This window comes from Homarus americanus, unplaced genomic scaffold (genome assembly GCF_018991925.1).
Source record: "Homarus americanus isolate GMGI-L3 unplaced genomic scaffold, GMGI_Hamer_2.0 scaffold40248, whole genome shotgun sequence".
In the NCBI taxonomy this organism is placed as follows: domain Eukaryota; kingdom Metazoa; phylum Arthropoda; class Malacostraca; order Decapoda; family Nephropidae; genus Homarus; species Homarus americanus.
In genome coordinates, this window is record NW_024712526.1 from 1,569,024 (window position 1) to 1,584,975 (window position 15,952).

General features: G+C 35.4%; 1 protein-coding gene across 1 annotated transcript in view; it reads right to left on the reverse strand.

Annotated features, from left to right (window-relative positions):
* Window positions 1-10,991, reverse strand: part of LOC121860748 (symplekin-like) — a gene marked incomplete at its 5' end in the record, with an annotated part of 35,260 nt that extends 24,269 nt beyond the window's left edge. The window contains 3 exon segments of the mRNA XM_042358090.1: window positions 2,413-2,573; window positions 3,555-3,733; window positions 10,750-10,991. Coding sequence (XP_042214024.1) covers window positions 2,413-2,573; window positions 3,555-3,733; window positions 10,750-10,991 — 582 coding nt within the window.
* Between the last annotated feature and the right edge of the window lie 4,961 nt (window positions 10,992-15,952).

Below are 15,952 nucleotides of genomic sequence, written 5' to 3' on the forward strand. Positions count from 1 at the left end.
CTAAAATATTCCTGGTCTTTGAGAATCAGCAATGTCAATTATATTATCTAACTTTAGTCTGAGGTATTATTTATTACTACCTTAAAATCTAGTGTTTTCACCAAACATTTCTCAGAGAGGGAGGAGCCAGTGAGCTGGGAAGAAGGGGAGGTTGGTCCATTATTTGAATGGACATTAACCTGGCTACTGTATTTCTCTTAAATATTAAGTATGTGTGCATACCATCATAAAATTAAGATGTTATTTTACTACAACATAGGTATTGTGTGGGAAAAAAGTGGAGTTTGAAGTCGGCCCAGTCTCTATTTCAATTAATCCCATATGTTCTGTTATTCCATTTCTGGCGTTTCTCGTTTTCACGCGGATCCCATCGGAGTTCAATTGACCTATAATAAATCGGGGTATTACTGTACAGCATGGACAGGCCAAGGTCATTCTGAAATTTAGTTAACAAATTGATAATATACAGTGCAGAAATTATTGAAACACGTAGAGGCATTAGAACCAATGTAATCTGTAAAGAATATAGCATGTGCATCATGGAGCTGCCTCTACAATCAGTGTGTTTGTATGTAAACAAAGCTTCGGGAATGACATACACACCTCAAAAATAAGTTAAAATACAGTATTCTATTGTTTTTTATTTATTATTGTACAGTATACTGTACAGTACAATACTGTATTTAGTTTATATTTAATGTTTTGTTAATTATATTACCGGTATGTATACTTTTTCTGTGAGTTGGAACCAATTACCCAATATCCCATCGAAATAATAGATTTGGTTAACGAAATTTTTGGTTAACAAACGACTCTGTGGAACGAATTGTGTTCGTTAATCGAGGGACCACTGTTTCTCCATTAGCTGGAATCCCTCAAACCAAGAACTCTCCAATAGCCAGAATTGAAATTTGCTCAGACTTTTTCTGGAAAATTCCCTAAATTCGAGGTTTAGGAACAAATTCTGAGGTTGAAAATCAGAAGCATTCTCTGAAGGGAAAAAATCACTCCAAACCTTTATGCTTAGGGCCTGGGGACAAGGGTTCCCGGAGTTATGAAAAACCACATTATGTTTAGCCACATCCTCATACGGTTGGTGCAGGTGTGGGAAGACCAATCGCTTGGGTAATGCTGGATTTTTCTGCTCTGGGTCTATTTATACTTAATGTGTAAATTAAATTATTTCTTTAAATGTACATACTGTACAATACTAAAAAAGTAAAACAACACAATAATAAATCAATGTAATTCCGAGCTGAGCTAACGAGGCAAAGGATGAGGTGACGGAGTCAGGTGGTGAGGTGACGGAGTCAGGTGGTGAGGTGACGGGAGTCAGGTGGTGAGGTGACGGGAGTCAGGTGGTGAGGTGACAGGAGTCAGGTGGTGAGGTGACATGCCAAGACATTTACACAGCACACACATTAACAGCACTACTCAACCAATGTCTTACAACATTTTACTTTATAATTTATATTTTAAAATTAATTGATACATGGTGGCTCAATTTGGCTACTTTTGCACTTAGACAACTGATCAGTGAATAAACCAGGGCATATGGAGACGCATTATACACTAGTGATGTCATGAAGCTTTGCAACTGCTGAGCAACCACATAAATTATCACAACCTGTATTCAAATGTACTGTACTATGTTAATTAAAAAAAAAATTTGTCTAATGCTATCTTGCAAAAATTCCAGCAATGCAAGTTATATTCTGCTAAATCAAATCAGTGACATTTTATAAGCGAAAAACTTTAACTCACTGCCTTTTATAATCCTTGAGTATGCGTTAATCTCCCCTCCTGATTGTCAACACCCCACCTCTCCCCCTCCCAGCCAGCAGGGGAGGCAGATGGCGGTGAGTGATAATGATTAATGGGATGAATTTTGTTTTAGGCTTAAAGTTTTCTCTTATAAAATGTCAGTCTTAGCTTAGCAGCAGAATATAACTTGCATTGCTGGAATCCTTGCAAAATAGTGATTAATTTGAGTATAAACATCTCATAGTTTGCACAATAGATAAATATTTTTTTGTAGTCCTTTAGCATAGTACATTTGAGTACAAAATAAGTACAGTAATATGCTGCTGAAAATTATGGCTTTATCACATGGAAAAGTCTGTATACCTAGCCCCACCCACCCTAAAGATTCACTTTTTTGGGGACTTTCACATTTTCCTGACTTGGGTCTGCCTCAATTAATACATTGTATCGAGGTGTTACTGTATGTTGGGAATGTGTGTGTGTGTATTTGTACTTGCTGAACTATCATTTTTCCTACTTGTTTTGTACCTTTCTCCCTTTTATTCCCCCATTCTTTTTATCCCGCGATCCACCCCAAACAAAATAAGGTGAGAAACGATATAAACACAAATATTTAACATTCAGTACTTTGTGTATGGTATCACTTACCTCTTTCACAACATGGGGATTAAGTTTAATAAGTTTGGGAAGGACAGCAATCACCTCCTTTTTACTAAGACCCGTCAAAACAGGGATAAGAAACCGGACATCAGAAACACGCCGATTATACAGTTCACGGACTCTGCACACCAGGGCCTCACTCGGAGGAGCTGAGAGGAAAAAATATGTACAGCATTACTATTGTGGATTAATTATGCATAAATTAGCAAAACATTCCGAGAGACGAAAGTGGAGCATTCTTGCAACAGTTTAACATAAATAAAATCATTACACATGAAATTATGGTTATATTTCATCTACGTAAGTTTTAGGGGGACCCCAAGAAACAATTTAATATTACAAATGGGAATAAAAAAAATAAAAAAGAGGGGGGGGGGGGCCAAGAAATTTTAGAGCATGAAGGTAATCATGAATAACCACACAAGCATGGAAAATGACTGTTAAATTTGAAGTGCTGATGATGTGTACAAGGAATAAGTTGACCTATGACTCAGTAAACTTTTAATTTGTGAGAAAGCTGGGTCAGTGTGAAATTATTTCATCATCACCACCATTTCCAACACTTGCATGGGTTAGCCATGATTCCCTGAAGTTATAGTGACCTGGCTGTCATTAATCACATTTGAAGCAAATTTTGCAGTTGGACGACCTTCCTATTGCCAACCCACTTTTATAATGGGAACTGATCATTATATGTAGGGCTTTCAAGTGCCCTCATAGCTGGCATGGCAGGGCTGCTACTCCCTGAGGTAATTAAGTTTGCCCACTTACTCAAGAAAAGGTTTTTGGAATACAGTATAGGTTTTAACTAGAAAGCATCAGGACCCCCAACAATAACCTCACTGTGTGACCACGAGAACTCTCATTACATAACTATTCAGTCACCCAGATTTTAAACACAGGTTCAGTCTATCTCCATCAGGGTTGTTGGCATAGTCAACATTAGCACCATCATAATTATCTGCTGACCACACTACACACCATATAGTGAGGCACTGACAATCTCAAATGTTGCATCCAAAATACTCCCAAACTAGACATCAGGATTTCACTTGGTTAAATTATTCTTTATATTTTAAATTCTAAAATGAATCTGTTATATGTATCTTTCAACTTTATATCAAACTCACCTTTTTCTGTGAGAATGTGGATGATTCTAGTGATGAGCGTTTCACCACCTTTTGGACAAGTCTCTACAAGTGTTAACAATTGGGGGGAGTCCATACCCATATGTCTGATTGGGCCCTCTAGTAATCTCAGGATAGAACGCTTTGCCTCATTCACAGTCTTCACATACACCTGGGCTAGGCTGAAAGTGGAATAAATATTGTGCATGATAATAACATAACATTTCTGAAACAAGAATATATGATATGATAGCAATCCTCAACTTGAGAAGTCTGTCAATACTTCTGGTTTACTTTTAAAACAATAAAGTAAAACTACACACAATATGATCCCATAGAACTCATTATTGTTAAGATAAGAGACCAGGTTTCATATTGCATAGCATAATCCCTTCAACATGGTAAGGTTAGTACATTTGAACAGTCCTGTATAGAAAGTGAGTCTTCTATCAATCATATTAGATGTCTCCAAATACTGATTATGCTAGAAAGGTGTGAGCACCAGCACCATTAATCACTATCTACAAAGCATGTACTGTAGTTATGTTTCCTTGTCTACTCTATTTTCAAATTGTGAACTGTATTAATATTAAAATCTTGAGGTTTATCTATCAATAGTAACTCATATAATACTGTATTTGAGAGGGAACATAGGTAATTACTTGTATGTACAGGAAAATCCTGAATTTACATAGTGCAGTAATGTAATACGGGTACAGTAGGGTCTCAGAGTATGTGAGGGTTATGTTCCTGGGATTCCTGCATAAGTGCAAAATTAACATACAATATATTCGGGTCCTCCATGTATATTTGCTAAGGTAACCGACACACAACTTCCGAGTTCGATATGCCAATATCTTGACTTTTTCTTCAAAAGTTCTCACAATATGCATTTTTCTTTTTCTCATTCTCACAGCACTTGGGAGACGTTCAAGGAATTAGCGAGCGAGAGAAAAGGACGCCTGAGTTATGTTATGGTTATTTTTGAACTCGTAATTTGGGTAGATATAGTGTACATATTTTTAATATATATATTTTTTTTACTGTTAAATGCACACAATCGCTCATACAAGTACCCCTCCCCCACCCAAAAAAAAAAAATAAATAAATAAATAATAATTATGTGGGAGTTGGCATACAGAGAGGGGGGAAGGGGAGGGCAGAGTGGCATGGGGGATCTTGGCTGTTCGCTGTCTCATGTCCCATGTATAGTGAAATGATTGCCAAATAACAATGCAGAGTTTATTTTATTTTATTTACCACTCACATTCGATGGTAGTGTGTATAATATTTTACGTACAAAGAATAGCTCCTTCCACGCTCAAACCATCCTCTGGGAGATGTGACACAGTTCAGCTGCTCAGTCGGGCGGGAGCATGTCGAGACAGCTACCTCTCCCTGCCTCCATTCATGAATGTTCGCTTCCCACACATACACACCCAAGCTCTTCCTTTTTCTTATTTTAAAGATTTATATTTTCTTAATTTCTAAAGCATATTAGAATATTGTAATGATTTTAGTATTATTTTTTTTTCTCAAATGCTTAATTCAAAAAGGCGTAAATTAAACATAATTTTCCCATAAGAATACATGTAAATGGTACAGATTAGGGGAACCATCATATACCACACAAGGTATGAACAGTGCTCTCACTTAAACCAAGCACGCGGCCAACCTCGGACACACGCTCTCCTCTCTGAAGGCAGGTGATCACATTTAATTTCATGTCCATTGTGATTGTTTTTCATGTTTTTCTTTTTAGCTTTAGACGCCCCAGAGGAGGCAGACGGACGTTTTCCAGACAATGGAAATGAGAGCACAGAGAAAAAGTAGTGCTGGTGTGAACTGAGAGAGAGATTCGTGGGAAGCTTGCTGGACGTCGTCACAGTTGTTGTACAGAATACTTCATTATCATCATTATCTTCATCATTAGTAGTAATAATCTTTATTACAGTACTGTATTACATTACTGTACTATAATAATTATTATGATTAATAATATCAAAATCGTTGATGTTGATATGACTGCGACTTTATAGTAGTAACTTATAAGCACCTCACCAGGCATCACACTCGACTCCACTGCCAGGCTACCAGGTGAATACCCGCGGCAAATTTAAATTGTCTTGAGTTATTTGAAAAATAGGTGCATGTAAATTAGCTTTTGGTATTAATTGAACAATCGCGTTATTCCAAAAATGCTTTAATAAAACGCCCGTAAAACACGAGTTACCTGTACAGTACTAGTTGGTATATTAAAAAAAAAAAAAAAAATTATAGTACTATTATATTTTTCATTTCTAAGGCACATTAATGATTTTTTTCATAACGTTCGTGGTTTTATTACATGTTAACAAAATACGACGTGGCTGGGCAAGGGAGTCAGTGACGCAGTTACAGCCCACTGCCTAAACACACGGTCACTTCCCACGCTTTTTTTTACGATTAGCCCACCCGGCACAGGTCACTGACCCACATCAGGGCCTAGGGGCGAAAATGTAATAATTATTCATAGTAAATAAAATTTATAATAAAAAAAAAAAAAAATAATAATAATAATAATAACACTGTAATAATAATAATAATAATAATAGTAACGATAAAGAACTAAAAAGAAAAAAAATTGTGAGAAACAATATATGCATGTTGTGTTGTCAAGTAAGAGAAACAATTGAGACCCTGCAATTGTGTGTAAATGAGGCAAAAAATCAGATCAGCAACCTGGTCATAATTTTCGTGGTGCCATATGGCAGCAGGGCCTACCATTAGACAGCACATTATGTTTCCAATATCTTCCCAGGCAGTAGTACCTCCCTGTTTGATAGCTGCCTACCTACTACCTACACGCCCATGCTAATCATCTTTTTTTCTTTTATAGTTTTATATTAGATTTTCTTTATTTCTAATCCACATCGCTTAAGTAGAGTGGAATAAGTGTTAAAGAAGTCATTTTTTCTGCAAATCAGTGTATTTTTTTGAGCATTTAAATTTCAAAACAATTATATTTTTTCTCCAATGAGCAAGGACAAGCGAAAAACACAGTAATTGGGGACTGCTTATGAAAATGAACAGATTTGTATAAAAATGGACTTCTGAAACACAAATTTGAGAGGTCAACCTGTATCACTATGCACTGTAAGATTTATTATAGGGTGATCCCAAGAGTGAGGCTCAACTAACTGGAAATTCTCTTTATCCGACACCTCTCAATCCCTATAAGTGCCGGATAACCAAGATTCTACTACTCCTCGACTTACGACCACCTGGACATACGACCGCCACAGTCGTAAAAAAATATTTTTCAAATTACCATGTATACTGGAAAGTGGGATAAAATCGTGACGAAAGCAATGACTTTCGCTTTCTTTCATTCAAAAGATGTTACCGTAATCGCTTTTCAGTAAAAAAACTGTTGTATTACAATAATATTCTATCCTAATTCACTTGTGATGCAACAGTTTTTTAACTGAAAACCATTCGAAAAACACGTGTACCGTCTAGCTGATACGGCAGAGCCCCGGTCGCAATCAGACCAGAAATTGTGGTGAAATCTTTTAAGAAATGTGGGATTTCGAATGCTCTTGATGGAACAGAAGATGACTTGTTGTGGGATTATGAGGCTAATGAGAGCGTGAATAAGGATGAAGATATTGATGATCCTAAGGCTGATGATGGTGTTGATCCATATGACGATACTGCTCAAGGAGAGGACTGGGAGTAGCTGTTTGGTGCTGTTGACAAGGAAAATGATTTTGATGGATTTTAATGAAAATATTCAGAAATATGATATCGTAGTATTCATTCAAGTGAATTAGGATAGAATATTATTGTAATACAACAGTTTTTAACTGAAAACCATTCGAAAAGCGATTACGGTAAAATCTTTTGAACAACGAAAGAAAGCGAAAGTCATTGTTTTCGTCATGATTTTATCCCACTTTCCACTGTAATACGTACGTCATTTCAGCAAAAATATTACATTTCCATATTTATTTCTGAGAATATATTCATTCAGTCACAGGTAAGGTAAAATATACTTGTGATGTAACATTTTAATGAAAATACCCGGTATTTAGAAATACGGTATCGTAGTTTTCTTTTGTTTCAAATTTAATTAACAAAGATTGATGTTTCAAATGTAATGAACAAAAATTTATGTATCTATAAATAAACATTAAAAAATGAATACTTTATGCATTTGGCTACTTTGGGCTTGCTATGATGACGCAAGATATCTGCCCTGGCAACTGTACCGACACTCACAGCTGGTGGTGCGTCATTTCCATTGTTTACTGGTAGTTACTGGTAAATATTTTTCAACATAACGAAACTATTACTCGTTTAGAGGTCGACCCCCAATTTTTTGTCAAAAAATTTGGTCTTAAAAACTCGAACTACACACAGGTATATACGGTACATATTTCTGAGTCCCAATGTTAGTGATTGCGCTGTGTACTGACAAAATTTTTGTTTGTAATTCCCTTTAAAATGGCTGGCAAGTGTAAAAGTGAGAGTTCTCGTGGTGCTGAGAAGAAAGAGAGACACCCATTTTAGATTTTCTATGTAATATTTTCACATTTTCTACTTCCGACCTGGTCGTCAGTCCCTAACCCTGTCGTAAGTCGAGGACTGACTGTATACTGGGCATGAATTCAGTCCCAAGCCACTTCATAAATATGGAATTTTAAAGTACAGGTGTCCCCCATATCACAGAAGCTCAGGTTGTGGAAATTCACCCATACAGAATTTGTAAATTATGACCACTAAATTCAGGATATGGCACATAAATTCAACCTTATGGAAATAGGGTAAATTTTCAAAAAAAAAATTTTTTTATATAGAACAAAATAAAATTTCTTTGACATTATAATTTATTTGGTGTGGATTTCTTGGTGTCTGCTCCCACCAAGCGTGGGTACACAGTGCATCCATGCCACCGGACTCAGTTTGTTTATATCTCCCAGCATGCATATATGATCTCTCGACCCCAGCTCCTGGATTTCACACTTATTCGAAACTGTCCAGTGTATTAACCTTATTCAAGATGAGTGGAAAGAGGCCACCAACTGCAAGTAAAAACAGTAGTGCTAAAAGAGCCAGTAAAGGAATTACGTTGGATAAAAAACGTGATGCTTTCTGGAGTTTGATGTGGGAGAAAAACTTTGGCAGATTGCAATAATTAGGGCTTGCTACATCTCCAAAGACCTCCCACTGCACCAATCACCTCATGCAGCACTCATCATTGTTTGTGGCGAGTTAAATTCAAGTGTTTTGTGTATTATCATATTACAGTGGTAGCGGAAAGTTTGGGCGCAAGACGAATGTAAACAATTGTGACATTTAAATAGATATTTAAAGGGCTCATGACGTACCTTATTTGCCAAGCGATTTTCCTCTAAGCTTGATGACCTTCTTCAAACGTTGTGGGATGCATCTTGCCAGTTTTTCTACGTGTTGGGGAATGATATTATCCCAAATATCCTGTATTTCTAATTTTAGCTTCGCTACTGTCGAAGCGTCACGATCCTGAAGCTCTTTTTTAATGATATGCCACACGTGCTCTATGGGATTTAGGTCTGGTGAATTCCCAGGCCACTTTTTGAAGTAATCTACACCACAGTCCTCTAACCACTGGATAATAGATCGAGCTGTGTGAGCAGGAGCTCCATCTTGCATAAACCAGCTAGCGTTACACTTTTCAAAGCTTTCAGGCAGGTTATCACACAATAACTCGAAATAACTGTGCTGATTTACACTCATTTTTTTCAAAAAATACTAAATTGCCAACTCCACCAAATGCAAAGCATCCCCACACCATAACACTTGGAGCATGCTTTACAACTTTAGCTGTGTAGCGGGGGTCATTTGGGTCCGATCCTTTGGGACGCCTGACACGCTTGGACCTGCAGCCAGATGACACCACAAACGTTGACTCATCACTCCACAAGACTTGTTCCCAGTCTTCTAGGGTCCAATCCTTATATTTCTTGCTAAAAGCAATGCGATCCCGTACATTTTTTGCACTTAAGAGGGGAAGAACTTTAGCACAACAACTGCGATATTGTAAATCTTTGAGTAAATGATCAGAAATACATCTTACAGACACGTCCTGGAGCAGTGCAGGGTTATTTTCCTTCAGTTTTCGAGCTGTGAGTGTTGGATTTTTATCCAACTGCCTCTTTATAACCTTGGAAGTACGATTTTGTATTTTCCTTGGCCTACCAGAGCGAGGCTTGGGGGTAGGAATATCCTCACCTCCGCCGTCTCTAAATTTCTTGATCCACTTTTGAACTTGGCGCACTCCTATTCCCACACGAGTGGCTATATCTTTACACTTATAACCCTCCTTATAGAGGGTTATAATAGCAACAATTGTGTCTCTTCCCAGCTCTGTACCACTTCCCATTACAGAGATATTGAGGCAAAAACACAGAACAAAACGCAAAAAAACGACTAGTCCGCGTGAGAGAAGTTTACACACTGCACCCATGTGCTCACTGAAGCGACTAATCAGAGTTGCCAAGTAGTGCGTATTGTCTCGCCTAAATAGCGGTACAAACCCTAGCATTGAAATATAGCGAAAAGTTTGAGCGGAAATTGGTATTTATCGTATGTTTTGATAATAGCGGAAAGTTTGGGCTCCTGTAATTTTGCGCCCAAACTTTCCGCTACCACTGTATATCATAATATAATCAACATATGTTTAAAAAACTATTATTTTCATTCATAAGTGTTCTTGTATTACTTCTTTTGCCAAAAAAGTTTCTTAAGAAGCACATCTCAAATGAGAAAATGGGGATCACATTACAGTCAACTTCTCAAGGACACATCCCTTCCATAACCCAGGGGATTATTGTGCTTAAATGTTGATATATCGAGTTTTCCTACAATATAGAGCTGTAGAGGAATATGACCTCGTTACACAAGTTACTTCCCTACTTCTTACACGTTATAAAGATTTTAAAAATTTTGCAAAACACTTGTTTAACACTGTTCTTCAACTAAAGAATATTTTTTTTTTTACAAAACACCATCCATTTCCAATTCAAGATGATCAACAGATAAATGTATTCAAGATGTGAATTGGTAATTACATCAAAATCTGCCAAGTAAGCTAACACTGGTAACCAAGGAACTAATTAACCATTTTTTTTTACATTAATATACAGTACACTAACTTCTGATTCTTAAAACTTACTCATGAATCAGAGACTGATTAAGGGGAAGTAAAGCAAGATATAGGTATAAACAAGCTTTAACTGTTGTTTCTGTCCATTCACTGGGTTGATGAGGTCTGCCTAAATTGTGTGTGCACAGGGACTCAGGTGGCACTTCTAGGTAAAGGTATTTAAGATACTTGACAGCAGCTTCTGTTACAATATCACGAAGGCTTTCTTGATCACACAACTCGAGGAGAATCGGTGTCACCTGGTCCCGCACCTGTGAGAAAGATAGAAATTATTATCAGCATCTGCAAATAAGAAATGAACAAGTAATCTATTTGATGAGTTACTCTCCTCAGTAGCCACATCCATCTCATCATGACATGTTTAAGGGATGAGAAGTGATGAAGAATCTGACAAGTGCAGCACAACCACCTATAAGACATGTTAAAACAAATGATTAACAACAACAGTAAAAGGAGCTGAACATACCATCTCATCATACCACCAATAGACCACTATTCAAAAAACATATGAAAGTATGTTCAAGTGCTGCAGTGGCCTGTGAACCTCATAAAGAATGTATTGAACCAGATGATGCACAAGCTGTTAACAGGATGAGATCAAGCAGATTCAGATATTGAAGATGGGTCATCATTATTTACAAACATATGCTGAATCCATGCCAAACTGACTTCAAATGTAGGGGCGGATCCAGAAATATAATAAGGGGGGGGGGGGGTCCAAGAAGTTGCAGGTGAGAGAACATGGTGAGCACAGCGAGCCCACCCAACTGGGGAGTTTTACGGAGGCGTTGTAATCCCCCTATAATGATTTTAAATCTGACCAATATCATAGGCACTTGATATTAGGAGATATTCTGAGGGCAATAGTAACTACTTTTACTATTAAAAAAATATCTGAGTATAATACTGCATTCAAGAAAAAATATTTGAATTTTCTGTTGAAAAGGAGGGGCTCCAGGCCCCCAGAACCCCCCCCCCTGGATCTGCCACTGAAATGGCTGTTAAAATCAAAGGAAAACATGACCACATATTAACAAATATAATGTAAAGGTTTGCATATGTTTTATATGCTTAATTATCCTCAACATATATTTATGTTAAGTCATGTAACAATGCTACAGGGATCAATATTTTTGTGTAGTATACTGTAACTGCACCTATCAACTGCAACTTTGAAGACAGTATCTTTGTATGTTCCCAATGTTCTTCAAACCATCCCCCCTTTGACCCTTTTGCATGTGTCCACAGTTTCTCAATCATAATAAAAAAAAAGTTCATCCACATTATCTATTCCAAGCTCATCAATATTTTTTACCTTCTCACTTTCTTTAACCTCTTTCCCCCTGAACCTTCCATTCACTATTAATCTCACATTTGTAAAGTTAAGGGAAGACAATTTGTGTGCCACATCAAACATCATGTCCATCAACACATAGTCTAACAATCCCAGTCTTTGCCATGGATACTTATCAATTTCTTTTAAATTATGTACAGTAGACTGTCGACAACTCCCTATTTGCAACCCATGACCTCTAGTATTAGTAAATTTTCCAAGAGTAGAAATCCATCTTGGAGGTGAAACTGCTATCCTGTAACATGAAAACACCATAATCTACAAAATGCTATTTATTATAACAGCATACTGAGGGTAAATCACATTCACTTCCTACAAACCACCTTCAAATTTACTTAAAATCAGAAAATGTTAAATTTTGTTCATTATAAATTATCAGTTACACCCACAGACCATATTTGGTAGATTAAATTCCAAATTTTAACATTAAAAAATAAATAAAATTAAATTCGTGTGCTAACAACCACGCACGTAAGAAATGTTTATTCCCTTTACTTTTGACCATATGATAATTATTTCCTTAGATAGATAGATAGATAGATAGATAGATAGATAGATAGATAGATAGATAGATAGATAGATAGATAGATAGATATATATATATATATATATATATATATATATATATATATATATATATATATATATATATATATATATATATATATATATATATATATATATATATATATATATATATATATATATATGTATTATTCTCGCCTAACGCGTTTCACTTAACGCTGCTGATCATATACGTGCCTCACAGAGCTGAACTTTCACTTAACACTGATTTTTCCATATACGCGGTGAGTGTCCGGCTCGAGACGCTATTTTTAGATTTGCCCTACCCGCCACCCTGCCTGACTGCCTGTTTTAGCTTATAAAATTCATACAAATTACTCCGGGCCAGAATATAATTACATTGCTGGAATTTCTATATTTGGTGATTATTTTGAATATAAACATCATATATTTTGCATTAGACATACAAATTTTAGATAACATTTTTTCTCTGGGTAACTATGTTATCTTGTGCAAAATATATGACATTTATATTCAAAATATTCCTGGTCTCAAGGAATCCAGCAATGTCAATTATATTATCCTAACTTTAGTTTGAGTATTATTTATTACAAAAGTTAAGATTTTGGTTTTCCCACACATCTCCTGGGACGGTTGGGGGTGGGGGAGGAGGGACCGACTGACCATCTGTTACCCCTGAAGAATATTTTTTTTTATTAACTGAAGATATTGTTTTAGCTCATAAAATTCATACAAATTACTAGGTCAGAATATAATTTACATTGCTGGAATTTTATAATTGATGATTTATTTGAATATAAACATCATATATTTTGCATTAGACATAAAATTTTTAGATAAAATGATTAATCTGAGTAAGTATGTTATCTTTTTGCAAAATATATGACGCTTATTCAAAATATTCCTGGTCTACAAGGAATCCAGCAATGTCAATTATATTATCCTAACTTTAATCTGAGGTATTATTTAATACAAAATGTTAAAATTTATTTTTCACCCACTCTTTCTCTTGGTGGGGGAGGTTGGACTGACCGCGCAGTTGGAAGAGGGGGAGGCAAGGGGTACTTTGATTGACAGATAGTGTCCTGAAGATTATTTTTTTTTATTAACTGAAGATATTTGTTTTAGCTCATAAAAATTCATACAAATTACTCTGCCAGAATATAATTTATATTGCTGGAATTTTATATTTGAGATCATTTTGAATATAAACATCATATATTTTGCATTAGATATACAAATTTTAGATAAAAATTTTTCTGAGTAACTATGTTATCTTTGTGCAAAATATATATGACATTTATATTCAAAATATTCCTGGTCTTACAAGGAATCCAGCAATGTCAATTGTATTATCCTAACTTTAGTTTGAGGTATTATTTATTAAAATTTAGTGGTTTTCCCCCAAAATTTCTCAGAGGAAGAGCCGCAGTGTAGTGTGAGAGGGGAGGGAGTTGAGTCCATTATTTGAATGGACATTAACTTGGCGACTGTATTTCTTATTTCTCTTAAGTATTAAATGTGTGCATGTACCATCATAAATTAAGATGTTATTTTTACTACAAATATAGTTATGTGTCTTCAAAAGTGGAGTTTGGGGGTCGGGCCGTTTCTATTGGAATTAATCCCATATGTTCTGTTGTTCATTTAACGCTGATTTCACTTAACACGGACCCTCGGTTCTATTGATCGCTATAAGGGGGTACAACTGTGTGTGTGTGTATATATATATATATATATATATATATATATATATATATATATATATATATATATATATATATATATATATATATATATATATATATAGCTCTAATTCTCGTATTGGACCCCTTTAATCCGGATTTCGAAAAATTGACAAAATCTGAACGAACTTTTATTTATTTATTTTTTAAGATTTTAGGAATATTACCTATGCGGACCTAAGCTAAAATGCTGGTCCACCCACTGCTGGGATAAAACACCAGCTCTTTTTGGTTAAATGTACATCTCCACCACTAGTGTGGGGATGCAACTTTAGCTTCAGACATGAAAAATATTTACCATTTACTGCCAGTAAACAATGGAACGTAAAATATGTACCAATTAGTAATGAAAGTTGTGCAGTTCCTTCAGCAAATGAAGCTCACCAACTTACAATAGGCTAAATTACTCACGTGTTTTCAGTAGTCTATGTTGAAGTTCTTAGCATAGGCTAACTTATCATATCATATACGGTATCACAGTTCTCATTGATCTACAAAAATACCGATTAAAAAACCTTTTGATATTTCACACTTAATATAATACCCGGAATCTACTTCAACCTCCTATTGTTTACATACGATGCATGACGACCACCAGCAGTTGAGTATCAGCTAGACGGTAACGTGTTTTTCGAATCGCTTTCAGTTAAAAACTGTTGTATTACAATAATATTCATCCTAATTGACTTGAATAAATACTACGATACCATATTTCTGAATATTTTCATTAAAATCCATCCAAAAATTTTCCTTTGTCATCGTCTGCAGCACCAAACAGCTTCTCCCAGTCCTCTCCTTGAACAGGGCTAGAGGGTACGTGTTTTTCAATCGTTTTCAGTAAAAACTGTTACATCACACGTATATTTTACCTAAACTGTGCCTGAATGAATATATTCTCGGAAATAAATAGTAGTTTTCCTGAACGTGATGTATTTCAATGTAAATAGGATAAAATACACGGCTAAAAACAAAAGACTTTACCTAAGCTTCCGATGTTCTTGAGATGTTATTCGCTTTTTTTACTAGTTTTCAGTTAAAATACTGTTATATTACAATGATATTCTATTCATACTGTGCGTGATATAATACATTCACGAAATGTAATATTTTTTCTGAAATTACGTACGATACAGTGGAAAGTGGGATAAAATCGCGACGAAAACAATGACTTTGAAATATAATGCAATATTAACCCTTAAATCGTTATTCTGACAATCGGCTAAACGACACCCTTCCCCCTATTAAGTAGGGTCTGTATATATATATATATATATATATATATATATATATATATATATATATATATATATATATATATATATATATATATATATATATATATATATATATATATATATATATATATATATATATATATACACACCTAGACCTCTACTCATTTAATTACATGGACTTACGAACTGCCGGGGACTTACGACTGCCTCAGATATATAAAAAAAAAAAAAAAATTTTTTTTTTAAATGACACACGATTTTCTATACTGAAACGTTTCCAGTTAATGTAGTCTCCATGTATAATTAGGAAAATTATGAGGGCCCCATGTTAG